This window comes from Amblyraja radiata, chromosome 5, assembly GCF_010909765.2.
Source record: "Amblyraja radiata isolate CabotCenter1 chromosome 5, sAmbRad1.1.pri, whole genome shotgun sequence".
NCBI classification, from domain to species: Eukaryota; Metazoa; Chordata; class Chondrichthyes; order Rajiformes; family Rajidae; genus Amblyraja; species Amblyraja radiata.
In genome coordinates, this window is record NC_045960.1 from 91,769,271 (window position 1) to 91,792,911 (window position 23,641).

General features: G+C 39.6%; 1 protein-coding gene across 4 annotated transcripts in view; it reads left to right on the top strand.

Moving 5' to 3' along the window:
* sipa1l2 (signal induced proliferation associated 1 like 2) overlaps window positions 1-23,641 on the top strand; it is a 463,054-nt gene that overhangs the window by 247,719 nt on the left and 191,694 nt on the right. For all 4 annotated transcript variants that reach the window (XM_033021738.1, XM_033021739.1, XM_033021741.1 and 1 more), the window contains exons 8-9: window positions 7,839-7,996; window positions 13,444-14,020. In XM_033021738.1, the coding sequence (XP_032877629.1) occupies window positions 7,839-7,996; window positions 13,444-14,020 (735 nt within the window). The remainder of the gene's footprint in view (window positions 1-7,838; window positions 7,997-13,443; window positions 14,021-23,641) is intronic.

Sequence of the window (23,641 nt, forward strand, 5' to 3'; positions counted from 1 at the left end):
GATAAAAGGTTCTGAGTCCGTCTCACTTCAAGACAAGATATTTGACCTGAAAGATGAGCTCTGCTTTTCTTCCCAAGGATGTGGCCTAACCTGCTGAACATTTCTCGCATTTTCTGCTTTTATTCAGGACTCCTATATCTTGTCATTATCAAATTGCTGTTTGTGGGAATTTTCTATGCTCTGGCTCTCATCATTTCAATATTTCAACAGTGATAATATTTTATTTTTTTTATTTTTTGTGATAATATTTCAAAGGTGATTAATTGGCCGTAAAACACTTTGAGATGTGTTGAAACTGATGTGAAAGGTTCTTGCATAAATACACATGTTTTCTTTGATCTTTGGAAATGGTCTGGTCACTAAAGGCCCTGTGCCACGATGCGAGTTTATCCAAGAGCTCTACCGAGTTTAAAAAAAAAAAAATCAAACTCGTGGTACACTCCCAAGTGTTTTTTTACTCTTGGAAATTTTTCACACTGTTGAAAAAACTTCACGAGTTTCCGCGTTTCCCGAGAACCTGCCGTTATCATTACGAGCCGATACGAGACATCCACGAGCTCCGACGTACCCGCTACGTACATTCTACGTACTTACCACGAGTTTGATTTTTTTTTTAACTCGGGAGAGCTCTTGGGTAAACTCGCATCATGGGACAGGGCCTTTAGGATTTCAAAGGGTACAAAACACGAAAACAAATTATTCAACATAACCCATCCATACCAGTATTGGTACTACACTCAAGCAAACTCCAATCTTTTTGCATTTAAATCTATAAATATAACTCACTATTCCCTTAACGCTTTGATTGCTGTTCCAACATCTCCTTGTTTGCTTCAGCCACTCATTCAGTACCAGGTTACATATTTTTCACCACTCTTAGGGTAAAGTAGCTGAATGAGCTCAAATAGTATTAGATTTCTCAATGAAGTATCTTATATCAGTGGCCTCTATTTATGTTCCCCACTAGTGGAAACATTCTCAGCATCTATTATAACAAACTTTCATACTTTATATCAGTCCTCCGTTTTCTGAAGAGAAAAGGGACCCAATCTGTTCTTGGATTGCATGCTCTTGGATTTAGAATTCAGTTCAGGAGCAATTTCTTCACCTATATATTTTTAGACCAGAAGACCGGATGGCCTGCATTTTTGAATATAAATGCGTTTTTTTAATAGATGTTGAGAAATTCAAGGGATTCAATGGAGTGGAAAGATAGTTTGGGCCTGTAATTCCTGGATTTTGGAAGAATGAGGGGTGATCTTATTCAAATATGAAATATTCTCACAAGTGAGAGTGTCAGGGACAAGGGACACATAAGATAAGGGAACTGTCATTTAAAACTAGTCTAAACTTTCAGACGCTAATGTATCTCTGACATTCCTTGCCCCAGAATGTGGTGGAGGCCAGATCATTAGAAATATTTAAGGTGCAGTTAGATAAACATTTGAAAGATTGAGGAACTGTAGAATGTAGAGATCAATGTTGGTTCTTAAGCTTCATTTCCTTTGGTACACCATGTTTCACTCTTAATGAGTGAAAGCATTGAAATCTGGTTTGCAAAATAAGCTATTGTTGGCAACAATTAAATCATTCCTCTCCCCATAACTCATGACAAACTTGTAGCATATGAACCTTTTGGAGAAGGAGGTCTATAAATGCAACTAAAATCAAATTTCCCATTTAAACGAATAAATTATTTTAAACTAGCAAACTGTCCTTTATTCTCCGTACACATTGACACGAATTATCTATTTCAGCTCCTGAAAAAATACTAAATATTCTGGTAAAGTGTTTTTTCTGTCAATCACAAACCTCTGATATTGTACTAATAAATGAGACAGAATTGTTCGCATGGCCCCTGGCTCTCTATAGTTGGAACTTAATACTTAACGGATATTGATCCCTACTGGATCCTGCAGAATTCCCAGATATGTGTGCAACTTTGACATTTTATTTAACATTTTACTGGTAATGATTCTAAGCACATCGATATAGGACCACAAACAGGAGAATAGGGTTGCCTTGTCCTTGCTTAATGAGATGCTTAAGATTTTTTTTACAGAGAAAGATGAATGTAGGACTGAATGTGCACATGAGGGAGTGGAGGAGAGAAAACTGATCATAAGTATTCAAATGCATATAATTTAAATCTCATCCAGCAGAAAATAAAATTGTCACCTTTTCAGAGGATATAATTTGCATTCCAGAATACAGAAAAAAAGATAAAACTAAGTAAGGTCACAAAACTTATTTTCCAGGGATTTTTAGAGTTCTGGAATTGTACCAAAGAATTTAATGTTGATAAATGCCACATGGGAAATGTAAATGAGGCCAGTTTTTTTGGTACAGGAATAAAGGTGACATTGATGTGAACCCATTTATTACTTGCCTATGATTGCCCTGTTAAGGTTTCGTGAGTTGCCCCTGGGTGTATTGAGAAATTTGACAGGGCGGCAGTTGTGTAGTAGTTGGATTAAATGTCCACATCAGAATACAAAGTGACTTAAATTCTGATCCATGTAGTTCTTTCTTTTTTTATGGTGGTTCTCTCCCAGTTTTTGGTAAATGAATTCAAGATAAAATTATTTAGAAACAACTCGCGTGTGCGATGCATCACACTTGCATGTTTAAATTTTAAGAAAATTAAATATATTGTGAGAGAATAGGGTGAAATGTGTATAGACTTTTCTTAAGCTGGTGAAAATTAAAGAAACGTATTAAAGTGAGAATCAAGGTGGCAAGGGAACAGAATGTGTAATGGTGCTTTTCAGACAATCAGTTTGCCACAGGAAACTGTTTTTTGTCACTTTTTTAATTATATTAGAATTAGTATTTTTGTTTAATTTTTATTCATAGATCTTAACTGGTGTACCATTGAAAATTAAATGTATAAGCATATTGAATAATAGCACACTTGATATTAGGTTATAGTAACAAAACAGAATATGTTAGAAAGGTCAGGCAGAATCTGTAGAGTGAAATGAATCAATATTTCATGTTGATGCCCTTCATCAATCTGAACCATAAACTCTCTGCTTCTCTCCACGTGGATGCTGACTGACCTATAATGTTTGCAACATTTTTAGTTTATTCCAGGTTTCCAGCAATATTTTGACAGCATTTACCATTCCATTTGGTACAATGGAAGGATTCATGAGAATAATGCAAAGGATTAGCGGTTCCACTCACTCGAAAGACTATAGAAAAACAAACCTAATAGTTTTTTTGTTAAATAGGAAAGTTTTGAGAACTAGAAAAATCACTCATGTCTGAGGGGTAGGTCACATGGGGCTCAGGCAAACATTATCAATAAAAGAATGAAACTAAATTAATAATTTAAAGTGAATAGATCTATTTAAGATATAATCTAAAACATGTATGAAATTCTGCATTGTTGAATGGAGAATGAGAAAATCCAATATAAACTAGGTGCATGCTATTTTTGAGGTGGTGCGGAAACGTGCAAATTGAGGAGGCTGACTTAAAAAAATAAGAATTATTAGCTTTTGTTAAGAGGAATAGTGTTCAAAAAACAATAAAAGACGTTAAATCTATATGGTCCAACGTGTTTATTACGCTCAGGTTTTTAGGAGGGTATCAGAAGGTGATTAATTTCAATTATGTGCCATTTGGACAACCATGCTCCAAATCATAAACGGTCTTGATATGAATGAGAAAAGACTATTCCCAGTGGCAGAAGGGTCAGTAATAATTAGAATTGTGCAAATCTCTCTAGCAGCCAGTATGCTAATGTCTGGATTTAGAACAATGATTAAGGGGAAAAATATTGACCACAAAATGTTGCTACTGGATTTTTCAAATGCACCTGAGGAAATAGATATGCCATTTGTTTAAGTATCTTCCCAAAGATGGCACTTATGTCATTGCCGCAATTCTGCAATAATACTGACTAGATTTTTAACTTTTGGGCAAGATTGCTCCAATTTTGTCCAGTGTGCGATCTGCACTTTAAGACAGAAGTGAAGGCCTCCGATAGAGTACAGAAAAGGTTTACCTAGATAGACCTAATAAGAAGTGTACTGCATTAAACAATGAAACTGATAGAAGTATTAAAATTGATAAAAAATGATAAAAACGTGATAGAAACGGTTCCCACTATTAGAGGGATAAAAATCAGTGGCCATAGAATGAAAATGAGCAGCAAAAGCGACTTGAAGAGAAAACATTTTAAGTGCAACAAGGGATTAGAGGGATTAGAATCTGGATTGCACTGCTGCTGTGGACTGGATAGGTAATCTCAAGTATAGATTTGTTTAGTAATATAAAAATAACACATGATTTTCAATTGCAATTATTTTGGGGTGAGGGTGGGGGAAAAAGAGGGCGGCACAGTAGTTCAGCTGGTAGTGCAGCTGCCTCAGTGCCAGAGACCTGAGTTCAATCCTGACCTCGGGTGCTGTCTGTGTGGAGCTTGCACAGTCTCCCTGTGACCACGTGGGTTTCCACTGGGTGCTCTGGTTTCCTCCCACACCCCAAAGGTGTGTGGATTTATAAGTTCATTGGCCTCTGTAAATTGGCCCCAGTGTGTAGCGAGTGAATGTGGAAGTGGGATAACACAGAATTAGTGTGAACGGGAGATCGATGGTAAGCGTGGACCTGGCGTGAAAGAGGGCCTGTTTCCATGCTGTATTTCTAAACTAAACTGAACTAAATTTTAATCCAAGTTCACCTATTTCTTAATTTGCCACATGGTCAAATATTGAATAGAAAATTAGCTGAGAGTTTTGGTCATGAAGCAGCTGGAGAGAATCCCATTCTCTCTTGAGAGAAACATGCACCATTATTCCTAAGGATATTTGTGGTAGATGTGGAGGGATTATGTACCATCCCCATGTTAAAAGTCGCAAATAGTTAACATCCACCAATATCTAATTCAATAATAATTTAAAGTGAATAGATCTATTTAAGATATAATTTTATCTAATAAATCTAATATATAATAACATTTTATATCCTTTGGTCGTCATATTTTATATACCAATGGTTATCCGATAACCAAACCAGAGTGTAACCTCTCAGGCTACATGATGTCAGGGAAGGGATATTTTAAAACTCAGTCGGCGCCAGAGACCCGGGTTCAACCCGGAACAACTTCACAATCAATCTAGGTCAGTTCACAATTCAGTGCATCTGAGAGTTCTTCCTTGTGAGCAAGGGCTGCAGATGGTTACACTTGTAAATGAATTAAAATTGGTTATGATGCAGCATCAATTTATTCAACAACATTGTGCTACTATAGATATATATCAAGCTTGATGCATGATTGATCAGTATTTGCCGCAGAAAACGCAGAAATAACCTAAACCACTGTGACAAATGCCTACAATTGCACTAGGGCATGGAATGTGGAGTTTGTAACAAGGGTGAGTTATTTACAATGGATTGCTGATCTTAGCTATATTGCGACTAATACTTAGCAATGTCAAACTGATAAAATGTTTTTAATCTCAAGAAGGCAGCATTTTTTAACCAATTGGATAAGAGTACAGCACAGTATGTGTTTTGCAAACTATCACTCTGCCTAAGTGCTGAGAACATGTATCAACTAAAAATCTCACTGCATTTATGATTCATTTAAAATATTTTCATATATTTAAAAGGTCATGCATTTGAACAATTTAATTTAAAGATGGTTTATCTCCCTGATTATTTAATTTCACGTGGGATTGATCAAATTTAGTTACAAATTCAGGAAACATTACGGAGAGAACTGTTTCCTGGATGCCAGAAGTAATTGGAGAATATAATGCCTGAAGAACGAGTATTCTCACTAATCCCTTAAAAGGCACCAGTTGACATATCTTGATTTATTGTTATTGTGAATGCTCTCCAATTGCTTCAGTGTTGTGCTAATTAACTTGGTCAGTTGATTTATTATTTTTCCCTGCAATACTTTTTGGTTTAGGGGTGGGGTGGGTGTGGGGGGTAATATCTTTTCCATAAGCATCGATCTAGAAATCTTTGAAAGCTGACTACCAAAAAAGGTTACATGCAAAGGAGAGTGTGTGAGTGAAGCAGCTGGATAAGTTACCTTTGGATTGATTTTCAGGCTTTTTAGTGACTGATCTGATATTGGTCTAATATCCTCTAGCTACTCTGCCAACAAATCTATTTTTAAATAATCAACATTTGGGTTGTTTGCTGATTGTTTCCGACATCTTTCTTTATTAAAATAACCAATGACAATCTAAAGCACTTGCAAAACACTTGCAATGTTTGACCTTGTGTGGCATGATTGTTATTTATCAATCTAATTGCCAAGAATTGACGATATCTGATAGAGAGAGACTCTATCTGAGTCTTTATCCCTGTATTAGTTCTTTAACAGTACATATATGGAATTGCCCTGATCATGAACGAAAGAGATAGGAACATTATTTTGACTAAACTGATCATTTTCCTCAACTCTATCTTTTATATTAAAAAGTATGACGTGGTCAGCCATTTCAGCACTCTAACAGCAGGGGCCACGAAGATCTTCTTAGTTACTAGTCTCCAATTTACTCTGTTCACAGTAATAATGAATAGTGGATACATTTTGGTCAGGACATAAAGGCGCACACCTGCTCAATAAGCTTTCGGCTCTCAGTCAATAAATGATGTGTTTGTCTACTCCAGTGAGTTGAGCTAGGCTGACTTTCCAGTGCAGCGTAGAAAAAATGCTGCAGTTGCTGGAAATCAGAAATAACAACAGAAAATTCTGGAAACACACAAAGTCAAGCAGTATGAAAAGAGAAACTATCAACATTTCTGGACTGGGAACCTTTCGTCTGAACTGAGAAAGGACAAAAACAAGTTAGTTTTTGGTAGCAGAGATGAGGGGAGGGGGAGGGGGGGGAAAGAGGGAGACAAAAGGAAAAGCTTGAGATTGGGTGACTTAGCGTGGCAGTTAAAATAAAATGAAGTGTCTATGTGTAACATGTTGCTAATAGTCAGGTGTGGGACATGACCAGCTGGCTAAAAGATAAGGAAAAATCGAAGTCAAAATGATGGCAGGCAGACATGGCCAATTCTGAAACAAATAGAAAGAATGAAGTATCGAAAGTTGGAGAATTTGATTATTGAGTTCTACTGCTGCAATGTGGCAGGTATTGGGAAGCTTAAAGCCCCTGTCCCACTTAGGAAACCTGAACGGAAACCTCTGGAGACTTTGCGCCCCACCCAAGGTTTCCGTGCGGTTCCCGGAGGTTGCAGGTGGTTGCCGGAGGTTGCAGGTAGTGGAAGCAGGTAGGGAGACTGACAAAAACCTCTGGAAACCGCACGGAAACCTTGGGTGGGGCGCAAAGTCTCCAGAGGTTTCCTTTCAGGTTTCCTAAGTGGGACAAGGTTTCCTGCAAAATGAATGCAGGTGCTCTGAAAAATGATTACCAAGAGTGAGTGTGGCTTCTTCACTGTAGAGAAGGTCACATTGTGAACACCAAATACAATGCACTAGACTGGAAGAGATGCAACTAAATCACTGTTTTACTTGAAAATACTTTATTCTATCACAGTGGTGAATATGTGTTCCACTGTCTGGCATATCCTCTTTCATTTGAAATCTTAAATACAACTTTGTCTACAGTCTAAGAATCCCATACAATTGATAAAATCCCGTTCAGTGAGTGATGCATTTGCATTTTTTAATATTACTGATTGGAAAGAGATGTGTGACTTAGCATTAAAGAGGCTACTGTCCGATTGATGTATCTACGGATAGAATGAAATGCTTTCAAATATTTAACTTCATTTTAAGAGAGTATTAACTGGATGTGTGAAAGCACCAAATTTGTTTTTAAAATCTAGCTAATTAAACTTCTCTTTCTATACTTCCATAGCTCCTAAGGAAGAGACATATAGGAAATGACATAGTTACAATTGTCTTTCAAGAACCGGGAGCACTTCCTTTTACACCCAGAAACATCCGATCCCACTTCCAACATGTGTTTGTCATTGTCAGAGTTCATAATCCATGTACAGAAAATGTCTGCTACAGGTAAGTGGTTAGCTGTAACTTTTACTTATATTACTGATGTGTTTTAAGTTTTGCTTTCACCACCTGTGATGATACCCAATGAAATTTACATACTGTATATATATTATTCTTGCAGTTTCATGTATGTATTAATCTATGAGTTCTGCTTTATGATCATCAAACACTTTAGGAAATTAATAGCTCCCTTGCTTTCTGGCCAGTGCAAAGCATTTGAATCACATGATACTGTTTTCTCTTGCAGTTAAGGGCAAGATAAATTTCTCTCCATCCATCAACATTGCTGTTTATTGCTTTATGGGTAGTGCCTAGTGTGACAATATTGCCATTACAGATTTTCTGATACAGATTTTACAAAACACACTGTCCTGGGCACTGATAATTTGAAGGCTTGAATGTCATTTGGAATTGGAAATTCTTGAACAAGAGATGGCCGAGCTAGGATAGACATAGGGACGATAGTTCCACTTGAAATATCAAGTAAGGATCCATGAAATTGTTCATTAAGAAGAAGTATGTTTGTACAGAGTGGTAAGAATATGAAACTCGGCTTCACATGAAATATTTGTGATGAGTAACAGAAAGGCATTGATGGGAAGTTAAATAAACATGGGGAGAGAAAATTAGGGGGATGTGTTGATTGGGTGATTTGAAGCAAAAGTGGGAGAAGGCTTATGTGGTAGGTAGGGATAGTACAGTAGTGCAGTAAATAGAGTTGCTACCTCCAAGCTCCAGTGATCAGGGGATGATCCTGACTTCATGTGCAATATGTGTAGTTTGTACATTCTTCCTTTGTGTAGGTTTCCTCCAGGAACCTGCGGTTTCCTCCCAGATTCCATAATCATGAAGGTTGATAGCTTATTTGACCACTGTAAATTGCTCGTAATGCGCAGATGAGAGGCAGAACATGGGAGTAATTGAATGGAGTATAATGTGTAGTGAAGAAAATTAGTGGGAGAATGAGATTGCTTTGTGAATCATCATCAACTAGATAGGCTAGAATGACCTCCTATGTTGCATAGAATTGCTGGGTCAAGTTGCCTGTTCTTATGCTATAATTCCAGTGATTATGTGATTGGGTATCTAGCAACTTGCAGCTTGAGGCAGTAGCTTGTCTATATTTTCTGTTAACAAAGGCTGATCTCTGTTTTGGAGTCCACTGTCTCCATTTGAGCAGTGAGAGGAAAATCACAGAAAAAAATCATCAGAATGACATGACATTGAATGTAAGAGGCTGGTTATCTACCCCCAATAATTGCAGAGTTATTGACAGATTGAATTAATTTATCAAACAGATTTTGATGTAAAACAAATGTGACTAAATTGAACCAGAAGTGCTTAGGATCCATTAGACAGAATCTAGAATTGAATGAAGACACAAGGTACTGCAATACTGGAATGTTGTGTATACCACGAAGTGCTGGAGTAACTCAATGGGTCAGGCAGCATATCTGGTCTGAGGAAGGGTCCCGACCCTAAAATGTTGCCTGTCCACCATAAAGTTCCTCCAACACTTTATGTTCTACGCTAGGATAGAATGGATGGGCTTAAGTTGAATGGGCTGTATCTAAACTGATTGGCACCACTGTCCTTAAAGGATAAATAGAGGACAAGAACATCAGAAACAATAACTATGAAATTATTGAACTCATTGATTTAGCAAGTGAGAGCTATGTAATTTCAACCTTAAAACAACAAAGGAGGTGGTCCAGTGCTGTAGACATCTGGGTGTTAAGGGAAATATATACTGTGTTGGATGATAACCCTTACAAACAGATATGCGAACCAGAAATATGAATAGAGCAGATACAATGCAAGAAATTTGGCCCACTCCAAGAAGAGATAAATATGTGCCAACAAAAATAATGTTTTCTAATGGAGTGAATCAGTGCTTGAAGATGGTAGTGTCCAAGGTTCCTGCTGATGCCTCTAATTTAAACTAACGATCTGGATTTGAAAGTCACAAGTGAGCATAAACTCACTATGGCATATTGAAGCAACCAGGGTTTTTTGGGACCTAATAATAATCGTGAGTTGATAAAACTATTGTAAATTATATTTGATACAGATGTAAGGTGAGGTATTTTAAGCTGTAAGAAAAAGATGCAAGGCATGCTTAACTAGTTTGGGACCTGGGAAAAGGTGCAATAAATATAGATTGAATTGTGCCTAGATGTTAATAAACATTATATCTGCCAAGTAGGTGGTAGTTAAAGAGTATATTTATTGATCTAGCACCCAATGCGGGGATGCATTTAGAGGGCAATCGGTTGGGTAATAACATCATGATAACTAGACTGCAATCTTGATGTTTGATCCATAGTCCCTCTTGTGAGTTGTTGGTCAATTTTTCTGAATGTAAAGCTAATTATGCCAATAATTTGGTCATCTAAACCGTTAGACAGCAAAACAGCCACGATGCAGAAATATTGCAGATGATGAATCATTAAGCTGATTCATATCATAAGGGACATGATGAACTGCAAAAGTGCTAAAAGGCAAGGTCGGTCTGATGTTTGAATGCCGTTTCTTTTTCAACAAGAATGATTAATAACTGGGATGATCTTTTCTAAGGTCTTCCAATTAAATTCAAAAGTACCTTTAGAGATAGACAAGAGAATGTCAAATATCTTCCATCCTGAATTTAACTGCTGATTGCGATGGAACTTATTCAGGTGTTTTCTTGTGTGTGTAGTATTGTAAGCCTGATACTAATTTCAAAATTACATTATAGATGGCGCAAAGGAAAAGGGGGAGCTGAGTGCTATGCTTTCCTATATGTTTTTGAGAAAATGGCGACCTACCACAGGCACATCAAAGGATAACATAAGCACCACAAATCTTCCAAATCCAGTGGAATAAGTTAACCAATGTTAGTGTTCTCTACAAGGCTAGCACCTCACTTGATCAAGGCCCTAAACTCAATTAAACAAGGTGGACAGATTATGTTGATTCACATAGCCCCCCCCCCTCCCCCCCTCATATGACCATATTTTAAAAAAAACATGCTGTGGTCCAGAGCCTGCAGGTGCATGTGGTTAGGTAAATAGAACGTTTGCTCAAGGATAAAATTAAAACCTGATCTGATGTTAGCCCACCTGAATCCCACCCTGAGCCCAAGGATGTACTTTTTTTTTTTAAGCTGACCTGACCTTCCGATTCCTATACATTGTTAGATCTTGTTAGACTTGGATCAGGTTGCCAAACCATAGAACAAGTGATGCCGGCTTAATTTTAATGTAACAATGGCTTATTTCAGTCTTATTTAAAAGAAATACTTTTACAAATTTGCTTTTAAAAGCAAATCATTAAGTTTGCTTCTCCCTGTGCAATGTAATAATAATAATAATAATAATGGATGGGATTTATATAGCGCCTTTCTAGAATACTCAAGGCGCTTTACATCACATTATTCATACATTCCTCAGTCACACTCGGTGGTGGTAAGCTACTTCTGTAGCCACAGCTGCCCTGGGGCAGACTGACGGAAGCGTGGCTGCTAATCTGCGCCTACGGCCCCTCCGACCACCACCAATCACTCAAACACATTCACACACAGGCAAAGGTGGGTGAAGTGTCTTGCCCAAGGACACAACGACAGTATGCACTCCAAGCGGGATTCGAACCGACTACCTTCGGGTCGCCAGCCGAACACTTAGCCCATTGTGCCATCTGTCGTCCCGTCCCGTAATGTAGAAATTACTTGACCTTTCCTACACAGCATTTTACATAGTGTTGATTGATTCTTCCACACTCGTAAATTCTAATATATAAACTATTTAATTGCAAAGAGAAATTAATAAAGTATCAGTTTGTTTGAGATTTTAAAAAAATCACAGCTTGACTCTGAATGGTGATACACTCTTATGAAAGAAGGGTTGGTACCTGTACTTGGTGGTGTGACATAACCTTTGATTTGGGGTCCAGTTATCCTTCCTATGCATACCAGTCTACTATCCTTTTAAAAAGGACACAATGGGCAGAAGCAGATTGACCAGTAAAAGTGGGCAGGCATGAAGATTAGATCTTGATACCAATTATCACAGGTGGGGATTAAAGATTTGGATAATCACACCAATACGAGGAAGTAAAAGTGTGATTGAAGCTGAGAACCAGCAAAAGGAAGTAGATTATAACAAATTAGCTGACAAATGTGCCAGCAACTAATCTCACAAGATGATGTCATTATCGCAATTGTAATAGGAAATCCAGAGTTTTTAATTGACATATGCACCAAGAACAGAACAATGAAACTCTTGCCTGCTCCAGTTTTTTAAGCCCATTAATGCAATACACTACAATAAATAAACAATAATCAATAAGATAATCAATAATACCAGGTAACCAGGCTTCAAAAAGTGAAGTATGTAATGCACCAGCCAAAATCCATTGTAAACCATTGTGGAGGTAAGGTTGTGGTTCAGGGTGTGAAGTGTGGTTCAAGAGTCTGATGATTTCTGGGAAGAAGCTATTCTTGAACTTCGGGTCACAGTTGTCAGGCTCCTGTACCTTCCCAACAGTAGTAGCGAGATGGGAGCATGGCCAATGTGGTGTGGGCTTTTGCTATTAGCTTCCATTTTGTGGCAGAGCTTCGATGTTTGGGAAGACTCTGTATGTGATAGACGGTCAATGTCCACCTTTTTCTGCAGCCCCCATTCCTGGATGTTTGAATTACCAAACCAGGCCCCTTGTAGAAGTTCAATAATCGGATATAGTATTACTGATCGTGAAATCGACCAGGACTGAGAGTTAGCACTAAGTGGACAAAATAATCACTATGATTATAATTGGTTAATTTTTTTATTGAATTTATGATCTTTTACTACCATTGCACATATAGCACAGGTAAAAGAAAAGTTTTAACCACTTAAGTGAGGAACAGTGAAAGAAAGTGAAGCTGAAGAAATGATTTATTTCCAGCTGGTTTGAGGGAAAGGAGATATATCCCAGTTAAAAGAATGGACTAAATAGTTGCATTAAAACATGGCATAAAACCTACAGCAGTTTTATAAAGAAGTAATTAAAAAAACTTGGGGAATTTGGGCAATGAAAGTGATAATCAAAGTAAAAGAACAAATATATACATTATATTCATCCATGATAATTTTTGCAGAAACGTTTTAGCTATATTCAAAAGAGAGAGTTTAAAAGTTATCTAATCTTTTCGGAATATATTCACCAGAAAACTGGTAACGGGAAAATGCCAGTATCTACAGTCAGATCCAAATCTAATTAAATGTGCTTGGAATTGGTACAGATTCAGTATTGCAGAATAAATAATTTACAAATTGTTCATTAGCAACTGAAACTTGGATTTATGTAGACATGGTATCTTGGCAGTTGTTTGTATTCTTTCTGATCACTATTTCCCTTGATAAAGTCAAATTGTACATTCTGTATTTTGAAATTGGGATTACAAACTGATGCATTGTCTGTTTAAACACATACAGTGTGGCTGTCTCCAGGTCTAAAGATGTACCACCATTTGGCCCACCCATTCCCAAAGGAGTCACTTTTCCCAAATCTGCAGTGTTCAGGGACTTCCTACTTGCCAAAGTTATCAATGCAGAAAATGCAGCGCACAAATCTGAGAAGTTCCGGGCAATGGCCACCAGAACAAGGCAGGAGTATTTGAAAGATTTGGCAGAAAACTTTGTAACTACAGCTACAGTTGATTCTTCTGTGAAATTCAGCTTCATTACACTTGGGGCAAAGAAGAAGGAGAAGACAAAACCCCGGAAGGATGCGCAGCTGTACAGCTTTGGAGCCATGGTGTGGAATGTTATTGCTCGGGACTTTGGCCAGTCTAGTGATATTGAATGTCTTCTTGGAATCTCCAATGAATTCATTGTGCTTGTAGAACAAGACTCCAAAAACGTAGTGTTTAATTGCTCGTGCAGGGATGTCATTGGCTGGACCTCTGGATTAATGACTATAAAGATCTTTTATGAAAGAGGAGAATGCATTCTGCTGTCTGCTATGGAAAATTGTGCAGATGACATCAGGGAAATAGTACAGAGACTTGAGGTAAGATTAATGTTTTCAATTCTACTGCTAACTTTAATATGATTTGCTCTTGTGTGATGAATTTGTATCCATATTCTGAGTTGGGTTTGTGCCTTATAACCCTGTAAGTGCTAAGATAAAATTTATTGTAAATGTAAAATGTTGAGGCAGTTTGCAAAGATGAATTCACTTTTGAAAACTCGTTAATCAAACAAATTTTTTTTGACCAATACATAGGTTTTAGCTTCACATTTTCTCAATGTAATAAATACACTTTATCTGAAGAGGCAGTTTATGCTCTAGATTTGGGGTTTAAAAAAAACATGCCATCTTGAATCTTGTAGTAAATATTACCAAACTTTATGTTAATTACAATCAACCAACAACTGCAGATGCTAATAGCGATCACTGTTTAATTCCACAGCCTTCTATTTCCTGCTCCCTCAACTGTTGTTAGAAACATTAGGTCCTTTAGTTTTTACATTATTTTAGAGATGAAAACAAAATTGTCCAATATAACAGTGCACCAAAGGTTTAGCTAAATGTTTTTAAACTGTATCGAGATTGTGGGATGAATCTTTTCGTACAGCCTTAATCCTTTTGTTGTATAGCTGTATCACACTCTTGCTTTTGCCTCAGTCTCTTCATTTACTTCGTATTCAAATCAATCTTCAGCTTTTCCAATCAATTTAAGAATAGCTGAGCAAAAATTAATAGGCAGGTTTGAAAAAATATTCACGCCTTCAGAATGGGGAATTAATGTCGACAGTTAACTGATGTCAGAAATCTGAGTATAACAACAACACTTTGCAAAAGGGCAGATTAACCCTATTAAGCATAGAATGGCTTTTGGATCTTAAAAACTACCTGCCAAATCTGACATTTCTTAACTGTTTCATTATGAGCCTCTTGGCTCTAAGCTTAGCAGGTCTTTGGAGGAAGCCTGTAGAGAATTAAAAAAACAAAACAAGAATGATTGGTGGTGACAGTTAATCCTGTTTGAGTTTTTAAAGTTTGTAAATTTTGTTTCAAAACTTGCATTCAACCCTTTACAAGAAAATCCTGTAGGAAGGTAAAAGTTGTATTCAAAAAACAGTTGTAATTCACAGGGAAGATGGTGACAAGGAAGCAATGGTCAGTCATCAACTCTGGGTAACATTTAGTGGAAGCAGTTATATTTCACCATACATTCCTTATAGATCATTTAAATTGAATAGTGTTGGGTGAACAAAGATGGTTGGGTTGATTGGCAAATAGTATTTAGTTTCTAATTGATTGGCAGCTCCATTAGATGCATTATCAAAATATGTGGCTGATCTGAATTCACTACGGCGCTGTCAGTGTTTGGCCCAGCAGCTTTTCCGAGCTCAATTTTCAGAGAGTGGATGATAGATGGTTGAGATCAGTAATTAGTTTCATTGCTTCTAGGATATCCAAGGAGAATCTCCCCAGCTTTTTTCTGAATTTGCTATGTATTTTCTTGGCATTTGATGAATAAAGTCATGTACCAACATTGGTATCAAACAACTTAATGATTTATGTGCAGCCAGCATCTCCTTAAATTGTCAACAATCCACCTGCTGTAAATTTAGAGAAATGCGCATGAGAACTTTATATTTAGCTCAGATCACAAGTATTCTACTGCTATTTTCCCTGATTTGCACTGTTTTGTTCACATTGTTAGTACACACACAGTCCTGCAGAAGGCTGCTGGCATCATTTGCATCAAAATAGCATCTCACTTTTTTTTAAATCTGGATTTATTACTTAAAGTAATACTAAGCAACATACTGCTTTTCAACCTTTTCATTATATTTATCTCTGTGTGTAGTGACGGGTTGTGTCTCCAGCAGCTAATTTTGCCATTTTTTATTGAACTAAACATTTTTGTTTATTGACATGTCGAATCATTAAAGGGGCTGTCCCACTTGGGCGCCATTTGCATGTCATTTACGCAACAGGCCGGTAGTGACTGACGCGGGACAGTTGCGTGACGCGGAACAGTAGCAGTACGACAGTCATGCGCCAAGTGCTCCTGAGGGCCCTGCACCCTTTGGGAGCCATTTGCGCTGTCGTTCGTACCTAGTCCAATCTCCGTGGCAAGGATTTTCCCAGTGAAAATCAAAGATCCTATGGTGAAAATGTTTCAAAACTACGCGCGCTTTATACCCGGGTGGTCACGTGGTGTGGCGTTCAAATGACGCGGAAATGGCGTGCCGACGTACGAGCAGCGCATGGTTACGGACGTTCACGCACGGTGACGCAGAATAAATTAGCATAGGCAACGTTCGTGTGTCATCGTGCGTAACCATGCGTCACCACACGCTACATGTACGTCAGTGTACGCCATCAGTATGTCAGCGTGCGCAAGAGATACGCCACGCATGTGGTGCTCAAGGATTTTGAGCCTCACAAAATCCTGGGGCGCCGCGCTTTACCACGCGTCACTGCATACGCCACCCCGTCTCACCACGCGCCAATCAATTTTTAGGATGTTGCGTAAATGACACTCAAATGACACCCAAGTGGGACAGGCCCTTTACTTTTCAAGGACTGAGGCGTTTTCCACTGAATGCTGATTGTTTAGAGGTGTCGCAAAGTAAAGAGATTAAAGTGTTCTCCTGGTGTGTTTCTGAAACTACACTCTCAATCATTGATTTTGAGGCTCTTTCATTTTCAGGTTTGGTGCTCGCAATTAGCACTTATGATGCACTTTTCTTGTGGAACTGTCACAGCTTAATACATGGAATGTTGTACAACAACAGCTTGCGTTTACATAAATGTATTCAAATTAAACAGCATACCAAAGGCATTTCACAGATGGATATAGGGAATGCAAGGATCAAATGAGTCAAAAATGGAGAGGCTAAGGGAAGTAATTAAAAGCTGAGTAAAATGCATAGACTTTCATGTTTATTAAAGTCAAAGTCAGAACGTTTAGGAAAAGAACTCCAGAGAAAATGGAATTGAGGAATACTGTTGATGGTGGGAGAGAAGGAAGTGGAAGAGAAGCTTGAATGAATCATAATCAACTGAATAAATCATAATAGGTAGGAACAGCAAAGATCTGTATAAAGAGAGCTGAAAAAATTCAGAATCAAGAACATTTAACTTACATTTTTGTGGATAGAGAGCCATTTAAATGCTGAGAAAAGGCATAGTGTACTGAATCCAGATTGGTCCAGGAACGCTGAGGCCCTGTACAAGAAGGGACAGAGCCGGCTGTACTTTTTGAGAAGCCTCTGCTCCTTCAACATCTGCTGCAGATGTTCTGTGGTAGCCAGTACCATCTTCTTCACTGTCTTGTGCTGGGGCAGCAGGGCGAGGGCCGCGGACGCCAACAAGATTAACAAACTCAGCTGGAATGTTTTAAGAAAGAACTGTAGATGCTGGTAAAATCGAAGGTAGACACAAAATGCTGGAGAAACTCAATGGGTGAGGCAGCATCTATGGAGAGCAGGAATTAGCGACGTTTCGGGTCGGGACCCTTCTTCTGAAGAAGGGTCTCGACCCGAAACGTCCCCAATTCCTTCTCTCCATAGATGCTGCCTCACCCGCTAGGTTTCTCCAGCATTTTGTGTCTATAAACTCATCAGGAAGGCTGGCTCTGTTCTGGGGGCGGAATTAGATTCATGGGAGAATGCTGCTCAAACTGCGGAGCATCTTGGACAATACGGCTAACCCCCTCCATGACACACTCGTCAACCCGAGGAGCACCTTCAGCAACAGACTGGTTCCACCAAGATGCAGTACAGAACGCCACAGGAGATCCTTCTTCCCTGTGGCTATCAAACTGTACAACTCCTCCCCCTTCTGTCATGGGGTAGACTGACTCCCCTCCCCAATCTTTGCACATTCCCACTCTTTTCCACTCGTCACTTTAATTTATGTTTCATTTATCTTGTGTTTTATGAGTGTTGGCAGATCAATTTCCCTCCTGGGATAAATAAAGTTCTATCATATTGTAGCGAATGCAATGCAGATCAGCGAAGTTTTTGTGAGTCTCAATCAATGGAGGGTGAACGAAGGGGAGATCCTGAGGATAGCATCAGAATAATCAAATCTAGGGAGAGTAAATGGATTCTATACTGGAAAGGATGTGAGTTTGATGCGCACATTTAAATTCTCCAGTTATCCAAAAAAATAGAATTTGTGCTAAAATAACTATAATTAACCAATCATTTGAATTGTGATATGAATATGCGCAACGTGCATGAAAGTCCAGTGCTAAAAAAGTTGTCCGATTATATGAGGGAAACATTATGTAAACCAGTGTAATGATTGAAGAAGGATCCTTCTTTATACTTGTTGCACAAGCAGGAAAACATTATATTTGGAATATGTAATTAAATATGCTGAAATATGACAAAGTTGCCCTAGTAGCAAGCTTCCATGTACCTCAGGGCAAACAGCTTGGGAATCTCTTTCATAAAAGATTTTAAGAATGTTTAAACTTTAATTCTGATTCCATAAGTGAGGAAATAAGCAATTTATTTGAACTATTTTTGAATGGTTTGAGTGTTCTAAATGGAAAATGTGTTTTTGGGTGCAGTGACCTGGCCATGATCCATGAAACCCACAAGGCTGAATGAATGATCTATCTAGCCCAATGCTGAGGTTTATTTGTTTTGCTAATCTGGTACTTGCCTTGTTTTTGTCTGATTTTTGTATATTTCTAACAAAGTTTTGTGTGTTATGATTTAATTTGAGTTTTTCTCCTCTAATCTCCATTAGCTAGAGTTAAAAATGTTGCAGTTGGTAACGTTCAGTCCTTGAGCACTTGCCAGTGAATTGATCCTTGATCCTTGCAGCCTTCCGTTGAATTTAGAAGTTGTATATGAGCAATTAGGAATATTCAATTTAGGTGAGAATATTTATTGGTGGAAGGAAGATGGAATAACTTGAACTTGGCCAACAGCCAAAGACCATTTCAAGCATTTCTGTGGTCCAAAGCTTAGGCAAAAGGGATGATTAGCTTGACGGGCTTTCATTAAGATGGTTTACTTGAGTAAATGAGAGAAAATACACGGACGAAGCTCTTCAGAGAAAGTAGCTGGGATGTGATTGGTCATTTGCTCAAACATTTTCAGAAGCTTCTGTCAGATGGGGTACAATACAATACAATTTATTGTCATTTGAGCCTCAGTGAGGCTCAAACGAAATTCTGTTTCCACAGCCATACAAACAAAGACAATTTCCTAGACATACACACAATTTAATTCACACAAACATCCATCACAGTGGACCCACTGTGATGGAAGGCAAAGTATTTTCTCTCCCCTGTTCTCCATGTCTCTCCCGATGTCCAAGCTCCAGGCGGGCGATGATAAGTCCCACGGCCATTTTAGGCCGTGCCGGGCGATTTACGGCCCCGCTCCCGGTCTAAATGTCACAAAGTTGGAGCCCCCGGCGGGCGCTGGAATATCCCACGGCCATGAAGCCGTGCCGGGCGATGTACGTCCCCGCTCCAGGCCGTTCCAACCCCGCGACACGGGCTGGAGAAGTCGCGTTGCGGGAGCTCCGGGAAGCGGTCTCTCTCTCGCCCCGGACCCGCGAGCTCCCGATGTCCCAGTCCACCGGACCTGCGGCTGCGGTGCTGAAGCCTCCGAGCCGCAAGTCACCACCGCTCCCCACGCTCCGAGGCCGGCCAGCCCCACGATGGTGAGTAGTCCGCAGTCTCCCGAGCCCCCGGGTCATTCAGGTTGGAGGCCGCTCCACGGTGCTAGGCCCCAACGACAACGGAGACCCGACAGGGAAAAGGTCGGGTCTCCCGGACAGGGAAGAGATTTTAAACGGTTTTCCCCCGCCCCCCCCTCCCCCCGCCCCCCACATATACACATTTAAAACTAGTATTAAAAAAAACACCAACACTACATTTAACTAGACAAAAAATAAAAAAAGACAGACAGGCTGTAGGGGCCGCTGCAACGGGTGAGTCGCGCCGCCAACCTAGGAAGATGATTGGGGCAGAGCACTTCCAATTTAATTAAAAAGGTACATAACTTATTATATAGATCATTTATTTAAAAGATGATGTTTCAGGTCAAGACCCTTCTTCAGAAGAAGAAAATCTGAAGAAAGGTCTCGACCCAAAATGTCACCCGTCTATCTTTGGTTGAAACCAGTATCTGCAAGTCCTTCCAATACATAATTTATTTGATAGTTTGAGTTCCTTCTATTCCTATCCAGCGTCAATTAACCCTTTACATTGACGTGAAACTCACTCTCTACAAATTTATTGAGTATTTTTGACAATTTTCTTGTTTACATTTTAGATTTACTGCACCTACTGTTTTAAAAAATATTTTTACTATTCAACAACCAAATGATGAAATCAAACATATTTGCATTTAATTGTAAATTGCTCTTTTATATAATCGCAAAAGATGTAAAGTCCTATTATATTTTCCAAGCTGTAGTTACAGAAAAAATCATTGCGTTCTGGTCCAATAGTTTATCTTACAATCGAAGAAATATTTTCAGTTTTCTCCAGACACAAAAATAAAATGACTGCCTGTTCCTAAATAATTTGAGAAATTAAATGTAATTTATGAAATATTTTAGCTAACACAAATGCATCAAAGTGGTAACTGGTATTGGTGATTTAAAGCCTGTTCCTGCCCACTTGTGAGTGATGTGATGAAGGTGTCAAGCGCAGGTGTCCTTTAGTCCATTGGGTTAGTTCTGTCATTCACAACCCTAACTCCAGATATCCATCTCTGCCTATACTCCTAATGCCTTTTCATTTACAAAAAATTATGAACTCAGACTTGCAATTAAAATTGACGTGGCATCAATTCTAGCAGAAACTCCACTCTGCTGATTTATTTGTGCTCTCATTCAGATTCTGTTGCAGTCCAACAGGCTTTATAGTTTATGTCCTCCCACCTATTTTATATTGGCCATCAATCAAATATCATTTACCATCGGTGTCCATTTTAATATCATTATCACTTCCTGGCTTATCTTTCTGCATTTTGCCTGGCTCTCACTTGAATTACCAAGATGACAACTTCATACTTTTTTCATACTATTTCTGTTTTGTCTGGCACTGCCTATTGCAATCCAGTGAGTTTTGCCTTTATTTGTACTCGTTCCCCCTTGTGAGATTTCAATATCTGCCAAAATTATTTTCAACCCACTGAAATTGGCCTACCTCCAATGAAGATTTTCTATCAAGAGAGTGTTTTGCAGCTTATCTAAATTTTCCCCCGACTAATTCCCAGACCCATTTCCACTAATCCTGCTTCCTCATTGAAATGTCACTCCTATGTAGCTCTATACTGCTCTGTAATGTCTGTGCAAATGTATTCCTCTGCATCCTTCCCACCAATTGGTGACAAACAGAAAACACTCAGTCGGGTTCTTAATGGAAAATTTTCAAATTGTTCAGTCACTCTTTCTTTAATTATAAGCTCCAGTAATTTCTTGACAACAGATGTAGGCTAATTGATCTATAATTCACTGGTTCCTCTTTCTGAAATAACAAAATGACATGCACAATTTTCTACATCTAAAGGAACAGTTCCAGAATTGACAAAACAGTGCAAATTTTCAGATCTGAATTTATACAAGGTATCTACAGTGTTCTCAAATGTTTCTTTAAAAGACTGAGGTAAAAAAACATCCTTTCATGGTGATTTGTAACTCTTCAGTGCATTCATTTTATTCTTCACAGTGATTTTGTTACCCTAATTTTGGTAATAGTTAGCTCCAGGACATTTTTTCAGAAAAATAATTTGCTCAGCAAATTCCTTTAATTTCCGACATAATGTAATCTCTTTCCGATCTTCATCTATCTATCTATCTATCTATCTATCTATCTATCTATCTATCTATCTATCTATCTATCTATCTATCTATCTATCTAATATTTTTACATATTCTGGTAGAGATTTATCGAAATCATCTAACCTTTATTTCTCGAGTTGTTAATCAAATGTTCAAAATCTGAAAGAACTTAGAAAGAACCGCCTTGCTTTGGCTGATGACATGATGACGTCACAATGGATCTGCTTCGCGTGGCCTGCGCTATGTTCCACGCGCTGTGAGTCACCCCCCCCTCCTCCCCCCCTCCTCTCCCCCCCCTCCACACACCCCCTCCTCTCCCCCCATCCACACACCCCCTCCTCTCCCCCCCTCCTTTCCCCCCCTCCTCTCCCCTCCCCTGGCCACTCTCCTCTCCCCCCCTTTCCCCCCTCTTTTACCCCTCTTTTACCACCCCTTCCCCCCGCTCTCCCCCCCCTCTCCCCACCCTCTTCCCTCTCCCCCCCTCTCCCCCCTCTTCCCTCTCCCCCTGTCTTCTCCCCTCCCTTCCCCCATCTCTCCCCCCCTTCCCCCCTTCTCTTCCCCCCTTCTATTCTCCCCCCTCTTCCTCCCCTCTTCTCCCCTTCTTCCCTCCCTTCTTCCCCCCTCCTTCCAACACTCTTTCCCCTCACCTCTACCTCCCCTTCTCCCCTCTCCCCCTCTTCTTCCCCCCCTCTTCTCCCCCCCTTCTCTTCTCCCCCCCTTCTCTTCTCCCCCCCTCTTCCACCCCTCTTCCCCCTCTCACCCCCTCTCCTCCCCCCTCTGCTCACCCCCCCTGCTCACCCCCTCCCTCTCCACCGCCTCCCCCCCCCCCTTCTCTGCCCCCCTCCACCCTCTCTCTCTTTCTCTGCCCCGGGTAGGGGGGTTATCTCGGGTACTTTGGGAAACCCGAGCCGAGGAGTGAGTGTACTTCATGTTCAGCTGCTGGGCTGTGGGCGGGGCTGGGCGCTGCGCTGCGAACACCCTCGGGTTACAGAGGCGCGAGCGTACTTCGTGTTCAATGGCTGGAGAGTCTCGGAAGCGCCTTCGGAAGCCGTCGGGAACTGCAGAACAGAGCCCACTTGCTTGTTCTTTCTGCGTCTTTTGAAGAACCGTGGGGGGGGGGGAGGGTGGTGACATCACTCCTGGAAAACAGTGCCCAGCAGGCAGCACGTTGAAAATTCTGCGCATCTTACTTCGAGGAGCAAAGGCATTGTGACGTCATCAACTCGCTTCAGCATGATAGATTTTTAAAAGATGTCAGATTGGTGAACAATTTTCATAAAAAACTTGGGAAATAATTAATCATATTTTCAGATGAGGGGATTTTTGAAATCATGAGGTAAATATCTACCGGAATATGTAAACATTTCACCGTTACCGAAAAGGCACACACACACACACACATGACACATGCACACACACACACACACACACACACACACACACACACACACACACACACACACACACACACACACACACACACACACACACACACACACACACACACACAGAAATGACGAGACTGTCACCCACCCACATCCAAGATCAGTTTTAATAGTTATATGATATGATAGAGAGATAGATGGATAAATTATATTTGAAGTTATTGATATTTAAAGGTTTGAAAAAGCCAACTTTGAGAATAATAATTAACTGAGAGTGAGACTTTTCTAGCAGCTTCCAGTAATGATGTCACAAGGCATCTCACAGTCTTCCAATCACAATGGGATCTCATTTACATATGCTGCCGTGAATATTCTGCCAGACGAAAATGACATCACAATGGGATCTCAGCTGCCACTCTCCACAGCCCACTCCCCACAGTCCACTCCCCACAGAATTTTGAGAGAC